The following is a 25,959-nucleotide window of genomic DNA, read 5'->3' as shown; positions in this document are numbered from 1 at the left end:
TTTAATACACACAGAGACAGTATGAGTGAAGATTGTATGTGAAGGGAATAAGCCATGTTAAAATTGCAACAAGTAAGAAAGGACAGTAGAGCACAATGCAAAAACATTGAGGGCTGGAGAGAAGGAGAAGCAAAAGTACAAATAAGTGGGTGAATTGAGTAATAACTGTGTGTGTGTAGTCCCCATTATCTAGAAAAGCCTCTCATATTGCTTTAAATGAGTCATGCAGAGTGTAAAGACACAGGCAGCGTTCGTAGCCAGAGGGAGAGAAAAACATTCTGCCCGTCATGAAATTGAATTAAACATTGAAACATAGTCTGTCTCTCACTTAGTCAAGTGTGATGCCATTTCTTTGAATAGTCAGGGTTTTTTTTGCCACTTTACAGCCACCAGAGAGCCAGAGTGGAAACAGCTTTTCTGCTTCTGAATATTTTTATAAGTATGCCACCACTTGAAAAGCATCTAACCCCAGTTTTGATTATGCTTGAGCTTTGGCTCAATCCTTTAAAGGTTAGCTAAGGTAAATGACCTTTGTAGCCAATTAGCCACAGCAAAAACCAGGTGATGAATTTACAAGGTTCTTTGATCAATAGTGTTTTCTTTTTCTGCTTGAACCAGTATTTCCCACACAGACTAATTGATGGCGGTGTGCCACACAATCAACACCGGCCGCCACATTTTGTGTTTCGTTATTTTTTTTTTAACGCTATTGAAAACACGCACGCACATATTTTCCGCAACGGAAAAAGGCACGTGTTGAGGATGAGGACCAGCCTGAACCGGAGGTATCAGTCTGAAACAGAGCTGAACAGTCCGACCAGTGTAATTAGTTATGTTAATTTGTTTACAGTATTTTCAGGCTTCAACCAGTGCTGCTCAAGAAGAAAGACAGGGTCACTGGGAGAGAAAGAGAGATTTGTTAGGCATTGAAGAAAGAGTAGGAGAGGAGGACAGCATCCAACAGCGTGTCCTCCTCAGTTTTCGGCTCTAGTCCCGGCAGTACCTCTACACTGCCTAGGTGAGACCCACAACCGCAACTCCGTAGCGATTTCTGTTGCACTCAGAGCCAACAGGCGGAGCTCTGGGTTGAGTGCGAGCAGTGCTGATATGTATCTACCGGGCCAAATAGCAACGCAGATTTCGGTTCCTCATTCTGGTGCCACTGAAATACCTGCGCTGCTCTCTGGTGCTCTGAAACGGACATCAGAAGCAACAGAAGCATCGCTGCATGTAACGCTAGTTAACATTACACTTCACAGCAGGTAACATTAGTAGCTGCCATACGGTTAAATGCTGAAACTAAATGGTGTCACATTAAAGTGTGGCAGTATTTCACACTGGAGGGATTCCAACACTGGAACACTGGAACATGCAGTTCAAGACTCAGAATGTCACGGTGTGTCAGGAAAGACTTGGACCCAAATACAGTTAGAGGTAATTTATTAAACGAAAAGAGTCTTACACAAAGTGTCCTCAGGAAGGTAGCCAGGCAGGAACAAATGAAAAACAGAATCAATTCAATTCAATTTTATTTATAGTGTCAAATCATAACAGGAATTATCTCAGGACACTTTACAGATGGTAGTTGGGGCCAAGCTCTGCATAATTTACAAGGACAGCTCAGTTCAGTGATTCCCCCAAGAGCATGCATGAATGCGTAAGTGCGACAGTGGCAAGGAAAAACCTCAGACAGACCCAGGCGGTGTCTGACGGTGCTGGTTGGGGGTGTGATGAACAATGCGCGTAGTACAATAGAATGTTGTAATGGTTATAATAGTTCTTGGTGTGGTAAGGCTGGCAAAGGGTGTAACAGGGGCGTGGCGGGGCGTTGGCTTGGACATAGCAAGTCGAGAAGCCAGGCAGCAGGGGCGTAAGGAGCAGGACCACGGTGACAGCTGCCACCATGATGTAGGTGCATCATGGTCAAGATGATGATGCTGGGCAGAAAAAGAACATAAGGACTCAGGAGAATAGAAAACCAGAGCTATGTTAGTAACAAGCATTTCTGTGACACGAATACACAGATGGAAGAGAGAGGGAGAGAGAGCCAGTGTGTCAAGGAGGTACCGGTAGTCTGAACTATATACTTCTTAGAGCTGCAGAGAAGGGGAGATAGGGAGAGCTGTGTTCTGTGATTGTGGCTACACACCTTCCCCCGCCGGTCTAGGTGCGCTGCGACTCATTCTCCTAAGTATATGTAAGCTTTCTATGGGGAGAAGCAGAGATAGGGTGGGGGTGTGCCATGACTGTATTCTGCACCCACCCCCCGTAATCTAAATGACGCTGCAACTCCTCATGCCTAAATATAATCGCTTCCATGAAGAGAAGCCGAGAGATAGGGAGGCGGTGCGTCATGACTGTGGCTACACCTTCCCCCGCCGGTCTAGGCGCGCTGCATAACTCCTCACTCCCTAACTATAAGCTTTGCGAGAGGAGGGATTTTAGTTTACTCTTAAGGTGTTGACGGTGTCTGCCTCCCGAACCCAGACGCTGGGAGCTGGTTCCACAGGAAGGCCTGATAGCTAAATGCTCTGGCTCCTTCTGCTTTAGAACTCTGAACCACAAGTAACTCACCATTCTGGAGTGCAGTGCTCTAGTGGGACAATAAGGTACTATGAGCTCGCTAAGATATATGATGGTGTGACCATTTGAGAGCTTTGTAGGTCAGGAGAAAGTTTTAAATTCAATCCTGGATTTTACAGAAGCCAATGCAGAGAAGCTAATATAGGAGAAATATGATCTCTTTCTTAGTTCTTGCCAGAACCATACTGCAACACATTATGGATCAGCTGGAGAGTCTAAGAGTTTTATTTGAGCATCTGATAATAAAGGAATTACAATAGTCAGCCTGGAAGTAACAAATGCATGGATTAATTTTTCAGCATCGTTTTGAGACAGGATGTTCCTAATTTTGTAATATTCTTGAAGGTGAAAAAAGGCTGTTCCTAGAGGTTTGTTTTTAAGTGGGCGTTAAGGACTATATCTGATCAAAAATAACTCTAGATTTCTGACAGTAGTCCTGGAGGCCATGGCAATCTATCTAAGTAATTATATCTTGGGATAATGATGTTGGATGTGTTTAAGACCTTTGTAACTTCAGTTTGTTTGAAGTTTAACATCAGAAATTATGGGTCATCCATGTTGATATCTCTAATGCACTTGCGAAGTTTAGCTAACTGACTGGTTTGTCTGGCTTGATTGATAGAACAATTGGGTGTCATCACGCAACAGTGAAAGTTAGATTAGTGTTTCTAGTAATATTGTCTAGAGGAAGCATATACAAGGGAGAAAAAAAATTGGTCCAAGCACTGAGCCTTGAGGAACGCCATGGCTAACTTTAGCGTACTTGGAGGATTTATCGTTGATATTGACAAATTGAGATCAATCAAATAGGACTTAAACCAGCTTAGTGCGATTCCTTTAATGCCAACTAAATGTTCCAGTCTCTGTAAAGGATGGTATGGTCAATTGTGTCGAATGCAGCACTAAGATCTAATAAGACAAGTATGGAGACAAGTCCTTTGTCAGCAGCAATTAGAAGGTCGTTAGTAATTTTCACCAGTGCCGTCTCTGGGCTATGATGCTTTCTAAATCCTGACTGAAAGTCCTCAAATAGACTATTCCTATGTAAAAAGTCACATAACTGATTAGCGACTACTTTCTCAAGGATCTTGGAGATAAAGGGAAGGTTAGATATAGGTCTATAGTTGGCTAAGACCTCAGGATCGAGGGTGGGTTTTTTCAGAAGAGGTTTTATCACAGCTACTTTAAATGACTGCGGTACATAACCTGTTAATAAAGACATATTGATCATATCTAGTAATGAAGTGTTAACCACAGATAACGCTTCTTTAAGTAGCCTCGTTGGGATGGGGTCTAATAGACAGGTAGATGGCTTTGCTGAAGATACCTTTAGCATTAATTGTTGAAGGTCTATAGGAAAAAAGCAGTCTAAGTATATGTCAGGTCCTGTCGTTCTTTCAAGCACTCCTGCATTCAAAGGTGAACCGTTAGAAGTTAAGGGCAAAAGGTGATGAATTCCATCCCTAATTGTTATAATTTTATCATTAAAGAAACTCATGAAGTCGTCACTACTCAGAGCTAGGGGAATAGATGGCTCAGTAGAGCTGTGGCTGTCAGTCAGCCTGGCAACAGTGCTGAAAAGAAACCTTGGGTTGTTCTTATTTTCTTCTATCAATGATGAGTAATAGTCTGATCTGGCATTTCTGAGGGCCTTACTATAAGTTTTCATACTGTCTTGCCAAACTAAACGAGATTCTTCCAATTTGGAGGAACGCCATTTACTTTCAAGTTTTCGTGAGATTTGTTTTAATTTGCAAGTTTGGGAGTTATACCAAGGTGCTAGTTTCCTTTGCTTCATCATCTTCTTTTTGAGGGGAGCAACAGAGTCTGAAGTCATCCACAACAGGAAAGAACAGCACGGTACAAAAAACAGAATCCACGACAGCACAGAGACAGCATCCAACAGAAAACACAGCAACAGAATACAATGAACTGACAAGAGACAAAGACAGAACAGAGACTAAATACACCAGGTAACGAGGACTAACAAGGGACAGGTGACACTAGGCTGGGCAAACAGGTGAAACACATAAGACAATCACAAGGGCGGGAAAACTAAAGACAGGAAGTAAACTAGACAAGACAAGGGAAACAACAGATTTCAAAATGAAACAGGAAACAGAACATTACAGAAACTCACATGACACAGAGTTGTCCGAGAAACAACACATAACTTAATGGTAAAACTTAATTCAGGTATCGTTAAGGCACCAACACCATTTTATAAGTTTAATTGTTTTAGGACCGGTATCAGAAAAAAACCCTACGATGAAACCCTACTCTGGGTCCTCCACAGGGTGACTAGACACCAGTCCTAATGCGAATGAGGAAATCAGAGAATTGTTTCAGATGTTTCCCGACTCGCCCGTTTTGTTTTTGATGTCGTGATATAGGTCTTAAATTTAATTAATAATGGTCTTAAAAAGGTCTTCAAAAGTCTTGAATTTTACTTGGTAAAACCTGCAGAAACCCTGATTATTGTACATATTAAAGCCAAATCTCTGGAGCTATTCAATACACAAACACAGAAGAAATAACCAGCTGTGACTCTTCTTGTGATGAATAGGGCATACAGTACATCCATAAGCTCTGGGATCTCTTAACTTGCAAAAACACTTACATTGCAGTGCCTTTAGGTGGCTGAAACATGCAGCAGTGCTTCAGGAATTTTTATGTTTACATATTTCCGTATTTTAAAATACATGTAGGTAGATAAATCCAATATGAAAAGTATTAGGCATGCAGCAGACAGGCAATTTACTGAAAATACAAGTTAACATCAACAAAATAGTTATTTGACATGTGGGTGTTGTGTTAAGACCTGTACAATTGAAAGGACATACATCATATGTACAGCTGACTAAACTAACATCTTACATAGACATGTCTGTTTCCTACTACACCAGAGCAAACACATGCAGGCATTAGAAGCAGCAGCAGCAGCAGCTGAACATCATGCCAACAGTAATACAGTATGAACTGACCAGAGACTAAATGATGAGGTAATCAGTATCCAGTGTTGATTTCACTGAGCCTCCAGTCATCATGAAGATGGTGAAAAGTGTATATCTCCATGGCTAATGAAACCCTGGGGATGTCAGGGTTTAGGGTTCATAAAGTATTTATGGTATGTTCATTAAGTATTGATTAAGCCGTTAGAGAGCGTTTAGACACCCAGACAATCATTATGAAAGATTAGATCTTGGCTAGAGGAAGAGGAAGATGGAGGAAGGTAGAAATGCAGAGAGAGAAAGAGGTTGCGGTGAGGGATGAATGGAAATGAAGGAAACCAAAGATGATGTGAAGAGGGAAATGTAAGATATGGCAGAGGGAAAAGAGCAAGGAGGCCAAAGGGAAAGGAAAGGAAGAAGGAAAATTCTGCTCTTTAAATATTCATGAAGCATTCCGATAGCATTTTAAACAGCAAGGCTATTATAGGAGATTAGTATTAATCTGAGGAAGAGAAGGGGCAAATAGCAAATTGGGAAAAGAGGAAAGGAAACGAGGAGGAGGGGGAGCATGAGAAAAGAGGAAGTTAAGGATACAGAGGAGGTGGGCTGAAGGAGGGCAAATGAGAAGGAAGAGTAGATGGATTAAAAGAGGAAATAAGCAGGATTATGCGTAAAACAAGCTTGAAAGGTAGAGGAAGGAGTCAACACGTAATGAATAGAAAGTCTCATTTCCCTAATCATATACTGCTTTTTTTAGGAAGTGCTCTGCTAGTTGTTTCCAAAGCATTTCTCAGCCTATGTCTTTACTTAATTTTTTTCCTCATCTTTCCTTCCATTCATTTTCAATATCTCAATTCCTGTTCCGGGCTGTGGGAGGCTGTAATGTGGCAGGTCTGATGTGAAGTGTTGCTATTTGAGATGCAAGTGGGATTTTAAAGAAATGTGACATTCAAGTACCGTCTCACCTCATATCCATCCATCTAGCATACAGACCCAGCAGGTGTTTTTCACAGGTATTTAACCATTGCTTTGCCCTCTCATTACCCTCTAGCTCTTCAGCAGGTGTTGTTGCATTGCAGGGTAACCAGGAAGTAGCATGATAAGAGGTGCAGACCTGCTATAATGATGCTGCAATGAGGTTTAATAGAGCTGAAAACACAGGCTGACTGGCTGGCAGGCAGACTATATAGTCAGGGAGAGGCACAGTTGGTGTGAAGCTGTTTCCAGCTCATGACAGATGTTACAGAGAGCGAGAGCGAGAGAGAGAGAGAGGACAAGACAGAGAGACAAAGAGACAGAGGGAGAGGGGACAGAGAAAGGTGAGTCATTTGCAACATGCAGATTTAGGGATCACTGAGAAGTAACTTTGTGCAAATGGCAACTTTGAGCAAGGTCAAGCAGAGTTCATTCACATGTGAATGCTCCAAAGCACTTTATTTCATATCCCAAAAATAGCCTGGTCCTACCAGACTCTCGTACATTTCATTTGTACAGAGAGTCTGGCCACTGTCCATTGACAAGTGTTAACTTCCTTGAAGACGGGTACTCTGTTGAAGTTTAAAACTATTGGATCTGCCCAGAGCCACTCTGGTAGCCTGGCTCCGGCCTCCTACGTACTGTCTGGTAGGACCAGGCTAACAAGAGGGGAGACGACAACAACTATCGGCTTAGCATCGCTAGCGCTAGCCTTTGCCAACTCCTTCACCACTAACGGAGCGAGCTGGAAAATCAAACTGTTCCCAAACCCCGTGGGGAGGAGGGCCACAAAATCATGGCCACCAACAAAACTCAGCAAAGATTGTTCTTGCTCGGGCTTTAACTTCTGGATATTCAGCAGCCACAACGGGCCGCATCTTTCTCCGCCGCCATTAGGGAACTATAACTCAAACTAGCGCACGTCACAACCTCAACGTCATCGCTCTCAGCCACTCCCTCTGTTCGCTGATTGGACCGCAAAATATTTGGCTGGAGAAAACCCAAGAATATACCACAAACGGAATACTGAAGGGAAATGAAAATTGAGCGGAAGTACGTAGGAGGGCGGAGCCAGGCTAATCCCAGAAGTACAGTGGGGCAAAAAAAGTATTTAGTCAGCCACCAATTGTGCAAGTTCTCCCACTTAAAAAGATGAGAGAGGCCTGTAATTTTCATCATAGGTACACTTCAACTATGAGAGACAAAATGAGAAAAAAAAAATCCAGAAAATCACATTGTAGGATTTTTAACGAATTTATTTGCAAATTATGGTGGAAAATAAGTATTTGGTCAATAACAAAAGTTCATCTCAATACTTTGTTATATACCCTTTGTTGGCAATGACAGAGGTCAAACGTTTTCTGTAAGTCTTCACAAGGTTTTCACACACTGTTGCTGGTATTTTGGCCCATTCCTCTATGCAGATCTCCTCTAGAGCATTGGTGTTTTGGGGCTGTCGTTGGGCAACACAGACTTTCAACTTCCTCCAAAGATTTTCTATGGGGTTGAGATCTGGAGACTGGCTAGGCCACTCCAGGACCTTGAAATGCTTCTTACGAAGCCACTCCTTCGTTCCCCAGGCGGTGTGTTGTCATGCTGAAAGACCCAGCCATGTTTCATCTTCAATGCCCTTGCTGATGGAAGGAGGTTTTCACTCAAAATCTCACGATACATGGCCCCATTCATTCTTTCCTTTACACGGATCAGTCGTCCTGGTCCCTTTGCAGATAAACAGCCCCAAAGCATGATGTTTCCACCCCCATGCCTCACAGTAGGTATGGTGTTCTTTGGATGCAACTCAGCATTCTTTCCCCTCCAAACACAACGAGTTGAGTTTTTACCAAAAAGTTCTATTTTGGTTTCATCTGACCATATGACATTCTCTCAATCCTCTTCTGGATCATCCAAATGCTCTCTAGCAAACTCCAGACGGGCCTGGACATGTACTGGCTTAAGCAGGGGGGGCACGTCTGGCACTCGAGGCACTCGAGTCCCTGGTGGCGTAGTGTGTTACTGATGGTAGCCTTTGTTACTTTGGTCCCAGCTCTCTGCAGGTCATTCACTAGGTCCCCCGTGTGGTTCTGGGATTTTTGCCCACCGTTCTTGTGATCATTTTGACCCCACGGGGTGAGATCTTGCGTGGAACCCCGGATCGAGGGAGATTATTAGCAGTCTTGTATGTCTTCCATTTTCTTATAATTTCTCCCACAGTGGATTTCTTCACACCAAGCTGCTTACCTATTGCAGATTCAGTCTTCTCAGCCTGGTGCAGGTCTACAATTTTGTTTCTGGTGTCCTTTGACAGCTCTTTGGTCTTGGCCATAGTGGAGTTTGGAGTGTGACTGTTTTGAGGTTGTGGACAGGTGTCTTTTATACTGATAAGTTCAAACAGGTGCCATTAATACAGGTAACGAGTGGAGGACAGATGAGCCTCTTAAAGAAGAAGTTACAGGTCTGTGAGAGCCAGAAATCTTGCTTGTTTGTAGGTGACAAAATACTTATTTTCCCGAGGAATTTGCAAATAAATTCATTAAAAATCCTGCAATGTGATTTTCTGGATTTCTTTTCTCATTTTGTCTCTCATAGTTGAAGTGTACCTATGATGAAAATTACAGGCCTCTCTCATCTATTTAAGTGGGAGAACTTGCACAATTGGTGGCTGACTAAATACTTTTTTGCCCCACTGTACTTGTGCAAATAAATGGTTTCACAGCCAACTGTGTCTAAACATGGTGTAGTGAAGTGTAATGGAATTTCAATAATCCACCCCTGTTGATTTTGTACCCATCTCACTCTTGATTTTCCTGGATTGAGACAATATAAATGATACAAAGAAAAACTAAGGATTTCCAGGCGGGCACAGACATGCATAAAATCAGCAACTGTAGGACGAGTAGAGGAGAGGTTAAGGCATCCCTCCTGTTCGCTTGGAATCTGCATTCATTCCCCTTGTTACAGTAACTTCAAACTGTACGGAAAATGTGTTCAGAAACAAAACAGCTGACCCACTTTTTGCTAAGAATTGGGAAAACCACTGTGAGATTTTGTTTAAGACATATTGTCTTTGGATGAAATTAGCTTGCAACCACACTGACCACAGGGATAGGAAACATTCTGTTTTACCATTTAATCTTTTTTTGTGGCTTGCAAACAGAGAGAACAGGATTTTATCAGTGTTGCCTCCACAGACGGCGAGGGGGAATTCTGCTCTAGACTGAAAGTGAAAATCCTTTGTGTCTAGATGAGCAAGTTATTGTTAATTATGACAAAGTCCACAGCCATAGTAAGATTTTGAAGCACAGTGGAACCATAGCCTCAGGAATGCTCTGGAGGTAATTCGTTTGAATGACAAAAACTCAGAGACCTGGGCCCCATTTCAGAAAGCAGGTTTAGTGAAAACTCTGAGTTTGTTAACCCTGAGATGAGGGAAACTCTGGGTTTTCTGTTTCAGAAAGAGAGGTAACTTAACCTCAGAGGCAAAAGTGAACCTACTCTGAGTTGATTGAACCAACTCAAATCAGCTGTTCTGGAACCGAAAACTCAGTTTCCATCTCAGGTTAAATCAACTCAGAGATCAGAGTTAGACCCAGAGTTTGTTAAACCTCCTTCCTGAAATGGGGCCCTGTAACGTTAATCAGTGTGACATGGCAATGAATGTGTTTTAGTTTCTCCAGTGATTTATCCACTACATTCCTGCAACTTGGATGTGCTATGTTACCTTTATGAGCTTTAGCCTTATTAGCCTTAGGCACTGCTGAATCTTCTCTTGGGTATTCACATTTTTTAGAGCGTTCAAGTTCTGATTTTTATTATAGAGGTTTCCCACGGCAACTGACTAAAAAAATTTCCTGTTTGTCAACCCGGGTCTTATTAAGCCATTATTTCTTATTGCAGAGCACAATTCCACTGAATCTAACCACTGTGCTGCAGTTTGTCACTGGGTATAAACACGGTCCCATGAGGCAATTGTTCGATCCTTTACACCAACCAGAATATATCTTGATTTCATAAACAAAAAGCTCACCGTGTAGACAGATATGTCTGTATGTTCTGATGATAAAGAGAAGGTCACGCACACAATGCTTTTAACCATTTTATAAGTTTGCAAAGTAAAACACTAACTCTATCCCTGTCTGAAACAATAGTTTGCAATTTTTCATCAGTACAGTATGTAGACATTGGTGATATTATGTATGAGCGTTTAAAGACTTGAATAATTGCCCCTTTTGATTTTGCTTAGGCCTTGTGAGAAGTAAGTAACGGATAGGTTCACAATTGTTTAAGTCTGTTTACTTAGGTGCCCATATGAACATTGAAACAGTGTTGCCTTGCTTGCTGTAATCATTCCTTCTGTTCATACTTGACATGAAGAGAACCCTTCCTAATGGGCTTCCAAGATAAGTTATGGTGGACAAAATTCAGTTGTCGTTCTGCACAAAAATGAATCCAAAGGTTTACCTGAAGCTAATGTGAGGCAGTAGGAAGGAATCTTTGAACTGCCAGTTTGAACAGGAGGAAAGATTACACCTAGCAACACGTGTTTCATTAGCCGTGTTTCCATTCACAAAAATACGATAAAACTTCCTCAATTGCTCAAAAATGTTTTGCGTTCGCTTAAGGTGTTTTTTTTGCCATTGTCGATAAAGAGTTAATGCAATAAATAGCATATGGAGACACCTGTCTCTGCTGTCGGTGTCGCTGTGCTGGCGGCTAAAATATGGCTGGTAGTAGCAAACACAGGTACTGAAACAAATTCCTAAAGACCGCTCTTTATTTTTCTCATGTAGAGGTTATATGGCCAAGACTTCTTTTGTTTCCGGTTTTACTTCTTCTTCTCTGTTTACTGGCCAATTACAGCCATACATAGCCTATACTGCCAATTTCTTACAAAACCACACTGAAGCCTTATTTATTCATTCTAAACCAGTTAAAGGTGCTCTAAGCGATGTTGGGTGACGTTACTTCTTGTTGACGTTCAAAGTATTTTCAAACAAAACAAAGACTAGCTCGCTCCTCCCTCCTCCTCATCCCGTTCACTCCCTTCTGTTCTTCAGCGCACTAACCCCCCCCCCAATCCTTCTTGTCCGTTATTGGCTGAACACTGGAACACGGTTTGTATATGTTTGCATGGTCCTGAGGCCTGTACTACGAATCAAGATCAACATGCCCTGGATTTCTTTCAGCTACCCGGATAAGCTGTGTCACAACGGTGGTTAACAACTAGTTCAGTCAACTCAGGGTTTCCCAATCCAGCGGCGCGCGCGTTCACATAAAAGAGGCGGTGTTTGCGCACCACGACCAATCGCAAACATCTACCAGAGCCGCATATTTTAAACAAGAAGAGCAAACTATAATTCTACATAAATATGAAGAACACAAACACATTTTACAGGCAAAATGCAGGAAGGAAAGCTGGCAAAAAAAGCTGACGCTGTTTTACGTAAATCACGCTTATCCTATCAATATCACTTCCAATGGTGTAGTCTACGTGATAGTAAGCTCCAGTATTTCTATATAGGCTACCCACTTAAAAATGCCCAATGACACGTAACAATATAGGCTACTTTCCATTATATTTTTGATAAATTTTGTATTGTCATCCGTGCTATTTTCTTAACATCTATAGGCTGAATAAAGGTATTTTTACCGTAAATTGGTGCATTAAAGTGTATCGGAATGCAGGAAATGAAGTCGTTAATGCTTAAAACTTTCCTGGGGGAGGACACCCAGGCCTCCCCACTAAGATATGCCCACTTTCTCCCCCAAAGGCAGATTCTGGCCAATATCTGCCCCCCCCCCCCTCTCTCGCTCTCTCTCGCTCTCTCTCTCTCTCTCTCTCTCTCGCTCTCTCGCTCTCTCTCTCTCTCTGCGCCGAGCTCCACCTGATCTTCTAAGAACGGTGACGCCGTTATCAATCGATTATTGATTGGTCAGTAGGCGGTGCTTTAACACCGGTTGATCTCTAATCTCCAACTTAACCTGCTCCTGACCAGGTTAGGTGTTCAGCATGAGTTACCACGGTGATTGAACCCGATCACAACTAATCCACCTTTGTGGTACAGAAAACCCTGGGTTAAACCTGAAGTTAGCTCGTTAACGCCAAATCTTGCTTCGTAGTACAGTCCTCAGGTTGGACCACTTTGTTTTTGTTGGCGTGTGTGGACCCTAGGCCAGTGGTTCCCAACCTTTTTTCCTTGGCGCCCCCCCCCATACTTATATCTAAGAAAAGCTGAGCCCCCCCTCCGAAACCGAAGTTGAGGTAACTCTCGAGATACAGCCTTACTTTCTTTTTTGATACAGAGGAGTTATCAGCACTTTTACATTTCTCCGCCATGTTTTATTCATAAAATAGTGATGCTGTGGCGGCAGCTAGCAGCTAGGTCAGCTAACAGCTGACCTGATGACAGCAAGGGCCACAGGTTAAGAGGTCCCGGAGGTTTGGCCTACTAAGTAACCTGCCTACAATTTTAAGTGAGAACAAAAATACATAGTTTTTATACAGACTTTTGTATACATTATATATTCAAGTGTATTATCATAATTTGTTTAACATGTGCAAATATATTTTTTTTTACCTCAAGCTCAAACCAGATAAAGACTTGCTGCCCCTGAATGGTCCCCGGACCCCAGGTTGGGAACCACTGCCCTAGGCTTTCTACAGAGACCGCGTTTTTTTAGGGGACAGGCAGCTCGCGGATAGTGAGGAGATGTTTGCTGTATGTGACAAAACATGTTGTAGCCTAAAAAACGCGTGACATCGCTTAGAGTACCTTTAATGGAAATGTACCTAAATTGCATTTCTTTTTTTGCAAAATTTTAAAGGTTTGCTTAAAATTCACTTGACAATTGAATGGAAACCCGACTAATGTTCTTATGTGCACCTATTTGTTGTTTTAAGACAGACTTGAACAATTATGAAACTGCCCTTTGATAAAAACAACATTTAAATATGTTCTATGTTAAAGCAGTGATGTAATAGGAGAGTCCGACCGATAAAGGATTTTTAAGGCTGATATCAATACAAATATTTGGTGATTTAAAAATCCGATATTCTGATATATCGGCCGATATGTATTTAAAAAAAAAAAAATCCAGAAATGCGTAACAAAACATAAACAGATTTCCCTAACATTAGTTATTTGTAGTTATTTATGAGTTCTCACTAAAATTATATGATAATGCAGTTTAAAAATAAACTTATTTGTTTTATTGTCACAACAGAACAGAGGAACATTAAAATATATTAAAGTTCTGATAAATAAAATGTATAAAAATCCAAACTTAAGATATGAAACTTAAAGGGTTAAACACAAGTGTTGCCAACAGGGACGTTGTAGAGCGCCCTCTGGTGGACAAACTATGCAACGCCAACACTCATAACATGGTTGAAGGGTGTTTCGTCCGTTTTTATTTTATTTTTTAAATATTCATTTATCGGCCATTATAAATGCCGATACCAATAGTTTGGAAAATGCCTAATATCGGCTCGCCGATATATCGGTCGGGCTCTATGTAAGAGTTTACCCAGGTATGTGGCAAGTAGAAGGCCTTGATGATCTCAGTGACCTAACTCTTTAATGAAGATCATTGGCTCTACACGACTGTATGCCTTTGATGCCACTGCTTGCATAAATGCACGCACACACAGGCATGCTCACAAATGTAAAAGATTACATTGAAAGCCAGTTGCCCCCGCGTGGGAAGACAACTGTGCCACTCTGTGTATTGGACACTCTTCCAAGGGAAAACTCCTGCTGACAAAGAGAGAGAGATTCAGACTCAGAAAGAAAGGTAAAATATTTCAGACTTCTTCACTGTTCTGCTTATTCTGAGTCACCGATTACATAGAAGCAAATAATTATACTCAAAATGAGCCACATTGGGCAATTTTCTTTTTTGTCACAAGGTATTCACCCAACAACACACACGCAGACATATGTCCAACATACATTGTTTGCCATAGCACTAAAATAAGACTCTTACCATTTAATTTGATGTATACAGCATAGCACACACTATACACACTACTACTTTTAGTATTTGTTTTATTTTCCATGACAACAGTGGAATCAAATGTACGAGTGTCCCATTCCAGCACTGCACAGGATTCAATGTCAGTGTGTTACTTGTGTTTCTGCTTCCTGGGTTTGTGCACAGGTGACATGAGATAAAGTATGTGAGACCCTACCGTTTTAATAATAAGAGCTACTATCTGATATAATGTATCAGAGACTTTCTAGGCACTTCTGGGCACTGATCTTAATAAAAATGTGTTGTGAATTACAAATTTGAGTGTTTGCAAAGTTATTACCAAGGCCATAATTAATACATAGCATAATTATGGCATGGAGGGGAGATAAAGCCGACGCAGCCATAAACTCCCATGAATCAAAGAAACATCACAGAGGCATTATATTTTTATGAAATCATGTAGTTAGGATTCATAGAACATGTGTGTATCACACCCCCTTTTCTCTCTCTATCACTCTTCCTTCCTGGCTGTCTCAATTAGGCATGGGCCGGTATGAGATTCTGACGGTATGATAACCTTCAGCAAAAATATCAGGGCTTCACAGTATTACGGTATTTCAATTACAGGTATAAATATTATTTTTGAAATGTCTGGGTAAAAAACAACAACTTTTTTCCACTGAACACAATGTATTTTATTTTGAAACACATTGCACACTGGCAGGGAGAGGGATTTCTAAACTGCACTTTCTGTCCTTGAAGACTCAGAAAAAACAGCTCATACCTTAGGAACGGTATGACAGAAAATGTTAGTGGTTTTGAAACCGTAACTTTTTCAAACCGTGGTATACCTTGAAACCAGTAACCAGCCCATGTCTAGTCTCAATAGCAAAATGGAGCACCCTCTATCAAACCCTCTCGTGCATCCATCCCTCTTTAATTTGCCAGCACTCTAGTTACACGCACACATGCACACATGTACACACAGGCTTTGGTCTCCTGCAGAGGATCAATTCAATAGGGTGCTGCTAAACGGAGCGGCAGAGAGGCACATTACAAGGAAGTTCTCTCATTTCCTTGAATTTTTTTAATGCAACTCAGTTAACATCTATGAATCCTGAGGGGGTTTCCTTATTGCTTCAGGGGTTCTGAGTGAAGCTGGTGCGCTGCCTTTTCAATGAAATGTTTATTCCTCTTTTGAGAAGAGTTTGCCACTTGAGTTAAATTCACAGATATTTTGCTGTAGGATATTCAGTCATACATATGGAAATAAAGAACTTGAACCTCTAATGCATTTACTGCTGCAAAACCAGCCTTTAGTGGAGGGTTATAGCGAACTCTTTTATTTCTTTTACTCAGTTTGAGCATTTTACACACTACAATGCAAAAGGAAAATAATTGTTTGCTTAGCATAAGGACAGGTAAGGATGAATCCAACATCTGTACTGTTCACAGTCCATTTATATGCATGAACTGCTGATCTTTTAGAGAATAGTTTTGTGAAGTTTGATTATCAAGAATAAATAGCATACAAGCGCATATTGTGAAACATAATAGTGATTATTTTCAAGGTTTCAGAGAGTCTTTAAGATTAGACTGAAATAAGCAAATTCTCTTTTCTGTCTGACTTTGAAACCTTTGCCTATGCAAGACAAATGAAGTGATTATGACTCTTTTCATCTTATGCGACTGTGTTTCCCAACAGCAACAAGAGCAGGACCCCACCAACCTTTACATCTCAAACCTGCCACTGTCCATGGATGAGCAGGAGCTGGAGAACATGCTGAAGCCTTTTGGTCATGTCATTTCCACGCGGATACTGAGGGACGCCAATGGCCTGAGCAGAGGAGTCGGCTTTGCTAGGTATGCACGGAGAGAGAGAAAGCACACAAACTGTCACTTAGGCTTATGGCTCTCCAAAAATCTTGTATTTACCAAAATGTTGGTATTGCTTCAGGAACTTAACTACATTTCCCACTGTTTTTTTTTTTAACATGCCAATTGTCAAACACAACCAACAGTATTTAAATGTAGGCTTTTGCTGGACAAACTATGATTACTTATCAGGCACAACAAAATACAGATTCATAGTTATCACACATTTTTTTTCAGATTCATGAGGCAACATAACCCTGAGTTGACTTTCTGCCTTTTACAACCAAAGGACTTTTAGCTGTAATGATACAACTGCACATTCCTGTACCCTTGGTCCCTTCACCCTCCTCTATTTGTGTGTGTGTGTGTGTGTGTGTGTGTGTGTGTGTGTGGTCTTCTCAGTTACACCGTGGAGTGTGCCAGTGATTAGAATGCAGTCAGGGCTCCATTCAGGGTCACTGGCTATGTGTAGAAAACCCAAGACACACACAGAGACATGCATGCTCACATACCACACACACACTGTCTCCCTCTCTCTCTCGTCACAATTTTTCTCTCCCACACACACATACATACACACTGGCTTTTGCTTGCCAAGCAGGCAATTAGTCATTGAGCTGTGATTGGGTGAGCAGAGCTGAATGGTGGCAGACAAAGAGGACATGACACACAACAGATCAGACTGAATGGAGCTTTTAAACCCGGACAAAGGAGAGGAAACCACATAGAAAACACACAGAGACACAGACGCACACAGGCACACACAGGCCTACCTCAGGCATTTTGCTCAGGCTAACATTGGCAAACAAGCACAATATGCAGGCATTTCATTTACTTACTGTATTACAGGATACATTTGCATGCACACATATCCACATACAGTACATTCACACTTTTTTGGGGGGCATTTTTAGACCTTTATTGACAGGACAGCTGAAGAATTGAAAGGGGAAAGAGAGGGGGGAATGACATGCAGCAAAGTTGAACCCGGGCCCACTGCGTCGAGTAGTAATCCTTTATATATGGGTGCCTGCTCTACTAACTGAGCTATCCAAGCGCCCAGTACATTCACACTTTTAAAAACCACATTACCTTTTGTGCCTATTGAATAGTAACATAAGGAGCTTACTGTCGTCAAGTAGAACCTCTGTCTTTTCTTCTCTCTGTCAGGATGGAGTCGACAGAGAAGTGCGATGTGGTGATTCAGAATTTCAACGGGAAATTCTTGAAAACCCCTCCAGGCATGACAGGTAGGTGTCGATCACCAAGACAATTGTGTTGTATTGACAAAGCTTGTGTTTTTCTATAGCGAGAGCATGGCATTTCTCTATACGTAGGTCCGGGTGCTCATATAGATGCAGCACTATGTGGCATCTTACACTCAATCTTCGTGTTCTTTTCCTCCTTCAACGTGTTCTTTTAACTCAGTTTTCCACCAACCTTTAAAAGCACCTCCCATAAGTTCAGAGGTTTGTATGTTTGTTGATACAAATGTAAAGGAAGTCATCTTTTAGTGTCTTATTGATGAGTACACAGCAGTCTTGTCATGTTTCACCTGTGCACGTCATGTTGTTGTTATGGGCACATCATGATAAGGTGGACAACTCTCATAAATGGGGCTGGTTATTGTTTATTATTTATGTAAATCTTTAATGCCAGTACAAATACAGCACCTGAGTTTTAGTACCGACTTACTATATTAATAAAAATTATAAAAAATTATACCTATCTTCAGTAACTTAGTTTGAGGAATATAAACATTTTTCTTTCATTTGATTAAATACACCCATAACCGTTGCAGCTACAGTATCACCATACTCAATGAATTAATCACATGTTTTATCACTTATAGTCATCTTTTCAAAGAAACGATTCGCACATCTTTTGGAAAATATCACAGACTTGAAAAAAGGAAAATCCCGCACTCTGCTCTTGCTACAGCATCACCATTTATTGAAGAAACTAACGTTGCTGCCCCTTTGGACCTCCATCAAGAGTATATCCAACAGTTCTAATCAGTTACAGTCATGTACAGTCTGTATACAAGCAGTGTCAGTGTGACTGATAATATATCAGCATCATCTCTGCTGCTCTCTTTCTCCCTCTGTCCCACTCCTTCGACCACCTTGAGTTGAAGATCTAAGTGATTAATTGAATATTGACTGTGAGGCACACAGATTGAGATGCACAAGGGGAAGGGGGGGGGGGAGGATGGGGTGTAGGCAGAGAGAGAAAGAGACGAGGAAAGAATGGGAGAAGAGGAGGAGGAGATGTAATGAGAATGAGATTGGGGATGTCATTGTGCTTGGGAAAAAAAATGAGGAAGGGTGTGTGGGAGTGAGAGAGAGAATGACATGAACAGAGAGAGAGAGAGAGAGAGAGAGAGAGAGAGAGAGAGAGAGAGAGAGAGAGAGAGAGCCAAGTGGGGTGACTAAACATGAGTGAGATAACAGAGCAAGGACAAGGTGGGAGAAAATAGAAAGCTGAGGTGGGGAGAAGCAAACTGAAAGTGACACAAAATGGGAGAGAAGAGGTGGAGATATAGAATGATCAAATATAGATAGAAAGAGGGAAGCTGAGCCACACTGAAGAAAATGGAAATCAACGACAGACAGAGAGAGTTGTGCCCCGTGCCCTGGCAGTATGATTTGTGAGGTACAGCATGGTGGGCGGCTCCGTTTCTCACCCAGACACACACACACACACACACACACACACACACACACACACACACACACACACACACACACACACACACACACACACACACACACTCTAGAGCCTTCATTAAAGGTTAAGAGATTCTCAAAAGATCTTGTTTATTCATGCTTATTTGAATTTTGGTAATATTTTAATTGATACTCATGCAGCCCAATAATACATTTAGTTTCACCTTACATTCTTGAATGAGTAAATCATAAAAACAGCAACTTCATATGACATATATAAGTGAATACTTAGTAATTAGATGCTGGATTCAGGAAATGAAAAAAGGGAAATCTGCCTCTCTATATTACTCTAACCCAATTGCATTTCCCCATTATGTCTTTTTCTCTGTTTGTTATTTCTTTTTCTCCTCTCCTCCAAGTTATCCTCTCTCACACTCTATCACCTCTGACCCATATCTGATCTCTTTTTCCTCTTTCTTTACCGTTTTCTAATCATTCTGTCTCTCTTTCTCTCCCACTATCTTATACAGTATAGTGTTTACAGTATAACTACTAGTGTAGTTTTGATAGTTCTCTTTTTACTATCCTCCCCTCATAGTGAGACAGATGGAGGACAAGAATGAAAAATTATCATTCAGTCTTTTCAATAATAATCAGAAGGCTTTAAAAAATGTGTGCATCATTAAATGTGTCTGGTATGATCATGAGGCATTAAGCCCCCATTTGTTGCAGAAGTGGTTCAGTACTTTCATAAATAGAAAATTAATGTTATTTGATGTTCCTGATAATGCTGGAAAATAATTGAACGGTGCTGTACTGAGAAAAAGATTTTGTAATTATTTGGCAGCACTGCACTGTCAAAACCGAGTCAGCTTACATGTGATATTTGCAGCGACTTATTCTATACTGAAAACATTGCTATGGGTGTTAAAATGTGATACTTTTGAAGCACTGACCAATTCACGTCAATGCTGTCAAGTTCTAAAAGTTGAAAGGACGTGCTTTTTTTTTTTAACATCATTCTGTGAACAACATTCTTAGATAAATATGTTAGTGCATCAGTACCTTTTATTTCTACTTGTCTCACAGCCAATTCTTTTTGGGTTGCTTTATGACAAGAAAAATGGAGTAAATGTAGTGAGCTTCCTCTCCCCCGGTGATGGTGTCAGGGAATGTTTTTTTGAGTGGTTGTTAATGTCAGCTCGTACTTCACAGGGGCAGCCACACAGGGTGGAGATCAACTTAGTTAACCTTTAAACTTAAAGTGCAAAAACCTTCTAAATCTCTGAACTCTGTCTCATCTTACGGTCCTTACTGTTTTGTTTATTGCAGTAGACATTATTAATGCTATAAAAAGGCTAATAGCAGTATGCATAAACATTTTTCTAATACATATTTCTTGATTTGGATGGCAAATAGTTGGCGTCCCCTCATGTTTTGAACTAGTAACCCTCTAGAGTCCATATTGTTTTGTCCCCGGGCTTTTTTTATCACATTTGGGGATTGGATCCCATTTTCCAAATGATTTCCCATGTTGCTTGCAAATGGATTGGATTTTAAATGAGAATTTTCCCATTTGAGGGATTGTCCCACTCATATGATATTCTCCCTCTTCCTAAGTGAAAACTGAGCTAAGGCCTTTTACTGACCTACAGATTGATGCCTTGCGTAGAAGCACCAAACCTAAGGTCTTTAGTACCTTCACTTAATCAGGTGCATCTAAAGGTGCCTGTATGTTTAATCCTCCCCCACATTTTTCTTTCCCCCCTATTTCTTTTCCTGTGTCCCTCTCACCAAAACACAGATGGATATGTTTGTTTGCTCTGCTGGAGTTTTAGCAGTTTCTATGTTGCCTTGCAATATCCCACAGCTCCAATGAGTGGTAACAGTATGTGATCCACTCCTCACAGTACAATCCACCCACACTGCTACCTATGTACGCATACACAAGCCGCCACAGATCGAAAGCTCCATTTCAAATCAGTAAAGCACTACTTCTGTTCTTACCCTGTAGCATTAACATGTACACACACACACACACACACACACACACACACACACACACACACATTCAGACAGGCAAACAACCAACCTCTGTCATTTATTGATATCTCTTGCAGTCTTCACGTCTTTTATTTTCTATTTGCGTCGCTTGTCTATGCAGCTGCAGGATGTCACCCTATTTTTCTTTCCCCAAATAAAGCAAAGAAAACACAAAAACTGGAGTGAAACTCTTCACTTTCTGATCCATAAAGCTGTGGAACTTTGATGGATAAATTAAATTGGTAAATGAACTGCTGCAAGCTTTGCTTAATGCATACCACTAAATCTTGTAAACAGTTCCCAATTTTGAACAAATACTTACATGTAGTATTTTTTATCTGTTCACTTCAGTTACTTGACCTTTTCAAGTTTACAGCTTTTGGCAACAACTTATGTTGTTTGGTAGTATTGACTACACACACGCAGAGTGACACACAACTACAGTACACACACCACATAGTAGCTTGATGTGTGGGTTGTTGTTTTTTTTGTCTTGAGTATTTTATTTCACACATTCATCATAGGGATGAACCTCATAGTCACATTTTACAGCAAAACCAAGAAATTCAGATTCACTTTGAAATAAAATTCAAATTAGACTATTTTATGTTAATGTGTGATATTTTGAAAGATTAATAGTGCTACAGACTTTTTTACAGTTTATACAATATATTATCATGTTTACACGTAAACACATGGACCAAATACCAAGGACAACCTCCTCCCAAGTCATGGAAGCCAATGACAAATTATTGGAACACAAACAGGCTGTGTAAACTAAAATCTGCATTTTATTTATTTCCAAATATCATTAACTACTTACATCCATAACTAGATGATGACAAGATCATATATGGAGGTAGTCATCACAGAAAAACGTAACGCCTGTTATCTTTTCATTTCTGAATATGTGAGACAACAAAATATGGTGTATGCGATACGTTGGCTCACAACTTGTTCTGTATAAAGCTCCTGTAAATAAAGATACAAAAATAGAATAACATCTTTATGAATAATATATCAGGTTTGTAATCCAATGTGACTACAGTATAAACTTAATAGAACAAAAATAAAGACAGTGTTTCTCACCTCAGTGTGCCTGCTCACTGTGTGTATCCACTCTGACTCTTTCTGTTATGGTGAAGTTCCATTAAGCAGCTCGTTCTGCCTCCAATCATTTTCTATGAGGCGTGCAATTGTCTGCACGTTGCAGTAGTTTGGAAAACAAATGATGTTGAGATTTCCCACACAACCCCTTACCTGTCGGGACACTGACAAGAAAAACACAGTCCTGAGTAAGAAGGGGAATATTGTGCTTGGGGCTCAGTGTTTCCTCTAGAATTTCTTTCAGCGCGCGGGGAGGGGGGGGACGTCAAAAAGTACGGGCTTATCTGCTAATGTTAGCTACCGACCGTTACCTTGAAACCATTCAGCAAACGGTACCGTAGGGTGATTTAACATCACCGCTCATTTTGCATACAGTTTAACAACCAAACAAAACGCTGAGTGAACATTACTAGCTAAGTTTTTCATGTTGTTTTGGAGCGGTATGCACCCCCACTAACCTGGAAAACGGTTTAATAACGTAACGTTAATACAGCGTGTCGGAGGAATACAGCGTCTCCTGCAGCGGGGAGTCAAAGGCAGAGGGACCGCAGCATTTGCTAACGTTAGCTTCTGGGATCTGATAAACAGTAAATTAATCAAATTCAGTGTCCTCAATGCTATTTTCCAGCTGTAGCTGTCATATTTCACGGGACCCGCGTGAGTGTAGATTTTATGTAGCTGATTTCATCGCTGTTTGTCACTTTGCCTAAGATTGAGTGACAAGTAGTACTCGCCCTGTTGTTTATTTGGTTGCCATGACTTCGCGAGTGATGACGTCCTGTCACTGTTCCAGTTGCTCACCCTAAGGGGAGAGAGAGCGGATGACAGTTTGCTTGAGTTCAGCAGTGCAGACGGCTCTGCAAAGTCGTGTAATTACGACTTTATGACTTTTCATAAACAGCTGAAGGAGCGGCGGTGCGCGGTGTACATAGCGGAAACCCTGTTGTGCATCTGCCCTATTTATGATACCGTGGTGGCAGAAATTTTACCGTGGCGGGCCACCGCGGTAATATCAACATAGAGGAAACACTGGGGCTACAAAGAACGATTTATGTGTGACTGTACCAATCATTTTTGCTCATTGGATTTAAATTGAATTGAATTTCTTCAACTCCATGTCTTGTTTACTAAGAATGCACATATCTGAACTCTTTTTGATAGCCATATATTTGGTTAAAACTATGTTAATTAACTTGGAATGCCCATAAGTGACCCATTTTAAGGGGTATACACAGCTGTACCCAAATTCATCATTTTGTGTTGCAGAGCAGCAAGAGTGAGAGCAGCAGGGGTCAAACTGACAATTAAAAATGTCCTTCCTTTTAAAGCCCTCTTGTGAAATGCAACAGATTGTAGTAATGTAACTGTGAAAGCACGCTGAATAATTAATTTGGTGCACCAGTTTGAGTAGACAGGTAATCTTGTCTGGATGCTTTGCGGTTGTTGTCGCTTCCTGATTGTGTGGCAACTAAGTTTCCCTCTTAGGAATAAATAACATTTGTTATTGTCATTATCATCCTCAGTATTTATGGCTTGTCACTGTGCCTGTGAATGAATATAAGTGAATGATTTCCTCCCTCAGAGAAATGCATGCTATCACAATTCTGCCGTCACAGGCATCACCTAAAGCTAATACAGCACTGACGTTATACACTTGTCTGTTTTTACCTTACAGCTGCAACATGAGGCGAATAAAAGGATTTTAGATATTTTTTTAGCTCTGTATGATATTGCTACTGTCGTACTACACACTAGAGTATTGGTAGAGACTGTCAGTGAAAGTCGTTTTGCATCATTTTACATCCCTCACAATACAGATGATTTTTTTAGACATTTACCAAAAATAATGGCTCTGTTGAACAGCTCTTGGTTTAATAAAATCACTTAATAGACTAAATGCCTTCATTGGTTGTCTGATTTGTGCAGTGTATCCTTTTGCACATTAGCCAATACTGATTCATTAATAGCCAGTGGAAATCCTTTCACGGTTTGTGCCAAATTAAAATTCTGGCTTGTAAAACTAATTCAGTATTAAGGACAAACGCAGGCATGACAGATCTTCCTCTGAAGATGGTCATCAACAATAGCTAAAAAAAGTACTATTCCAACAAGACATTTAGTCATATTGACTCTATTAACCCTTCATTCAAACAGGAGCACATGCACACACAGTCATAAACTGACACATACTGTACATGCATACAGTATACACTGCACATGCAGGATCCCGTTAATCCTACATTTCAAGTTATTCTTTTATTTCAATTAATTTGCTGTCTTAAGCTACAGCTCGAACACTTAATCTTCTTTGCATTTGTTATTTTGGCAGTATTGTGAGATGCCATGACAGTATAATCTGACATGTCAGATTTAAGTAATAATAGGATTAGTCCAGGAAGTCCAGGTATCCGAGGACGTGGCAGCATTGTGCATTCATTGAAATTATCTATAGAAACAAGAAACACAACTTTCTCTATATATGGGCCTGTCCAAATATCCTGCCCAACTGGCCTGCAGCAGTCTCTGAAAAACACTAAATCCAAGCTCCAGATGCACTAAGGCACTGAAAATATTATAGTGTGTGTGTGTGTGTGTGTGTGTGTGTGTGTGTGCGTGTGTGTAAACACTGGCCCACTGTGGAGCCATTTCATCAGCTCTAATACAAAAACAGCTTGCAGCAACATTGCATTGTTGTGTATGTGAATTTGTATGTCTATGTATGTGGATGGATGCTACTATTTTTTTAATTTAACCTTTTTAGACCGTCAATCTCATTGAGACACAGGGTGTCTAAAGAGAGACCTGGTCAGGACACAACAGCAATATGACACAAAGATATAGACAGGACGTTCATACAAAGACAAAAGTGGTAGTTTGAAAACTATATACGAGAGCAAATCCCCATAACCATCTCTCCAGATTTCTTAAATGTAGTTTAAAATCCTCTAGAGGAATCATGCTGGACAGCTTCAGTTCCTGTTGAAGCGTGTTTCAGGTTGAGGGGGCAGAGTAGGAGAAGGCCTTTTTACCAAATTCCATACAGACTGAGGGGATGGAGAGAGTGACGAAGCCCTGGGAACAATGTTTACATGACATGTAAATGGATAAATAAGGGGATAGTAGGCCAGACAGTGGCCTCATTCCAACTCCTGCTTTTAACAAACAGTTCAAGTTATTCCACGGAAATGTCCTTCTGTTATCATGTTGCATGCATTACTCACTAGATGGTAATATGAGGGAAACCAAGGAAGTAGGTGAAGGAAAAGTACACTTTTAAATTTAGCCCGTCATCCTTTAGCAGGCATCTGTCACATCATGGGAAGAGACATTTCTGCATTACTTTTATTTTCCTCACACCAGTAAAACAAAACAGCAACACAACACAGATGCTACCTTTAAATCTGTATCAAGGGTGTGTGTGTGTGTGTGTGGGCGCCTGGGTAGCTCATCTGGTAGAGTGCTCGCCCTTATATAGAGGTTCACTCCTCGACGCAGCGTTCGCGAGTTTGACTCTGACCTGTGGCCCTTTACTGCAAAGTTCCCCCTCTCTCCCCCTTCATGTCATCAGCTTCCTATGCAATAAAGGCCTAAAATGCCCAAAACAATTATCTTAAAAAAACAAAAGTGTGTGTGTGTGTGTGTGTGTCTGTCCTCATGTCTCATGTTTTGCCATACGTATAAAGTAGCAATCATTTATCAGGCAAATACACACACATCTATGAACTTCTAACTTGAGGGCATACATATATTCTTTCCTTTTCCTATAAAACTGACACTTAAATCCT

At 40.8% G+C, this 25,959-nt stretch overlaps 1 protein-coding gene across 4 annotated transcripts in view; it reads left to right on the top strand.

Moving 5' to 3' along the window:
* LOC144519913 (RNA-binding motif, single-stranded-interacting protein 3-like) overlaps positions 1–25,959 on the top strand; it is a 137,626-nt gene that overhangs the window by 83,194 nt on the left and 28,473 nt on the right. For all 4 annotated transcript variants that reach the window (XM_078253437.1, XM_078253439.1, XM_078253438.1 and 1 more), the window contains exons 5-6: positions 16,186–16,343; positions 17,526–17,605. In XM_078253437.1, coding sequence (XP_078109563.1) covers positions 16,186–16,343; positions 17,526–17,605 — 238 coding nt within the window. The remainder of the gene's footprint in view (positions 1–16,185; positions 16,344–17,525; positions 17,606–25,959) is intronic.

The sequence above is a fragment of the Sander vitreus genome, chromosome 6 (genome assembly GCF_031162955.1).
Source record: "Sander vitreus isolate 19-12246 chromosome 6, sanVit1, whole genome shotgun sequence".
Classification (NCBI taxonomy): Eukaryota; Metazoa; Chordata; class Actinopteri; order Perciformes; family Percidae; genus Sander; species Sander vitreus.
This window is presented reverse-complemented; position numbering and strand designations above follow the sequence as displayed.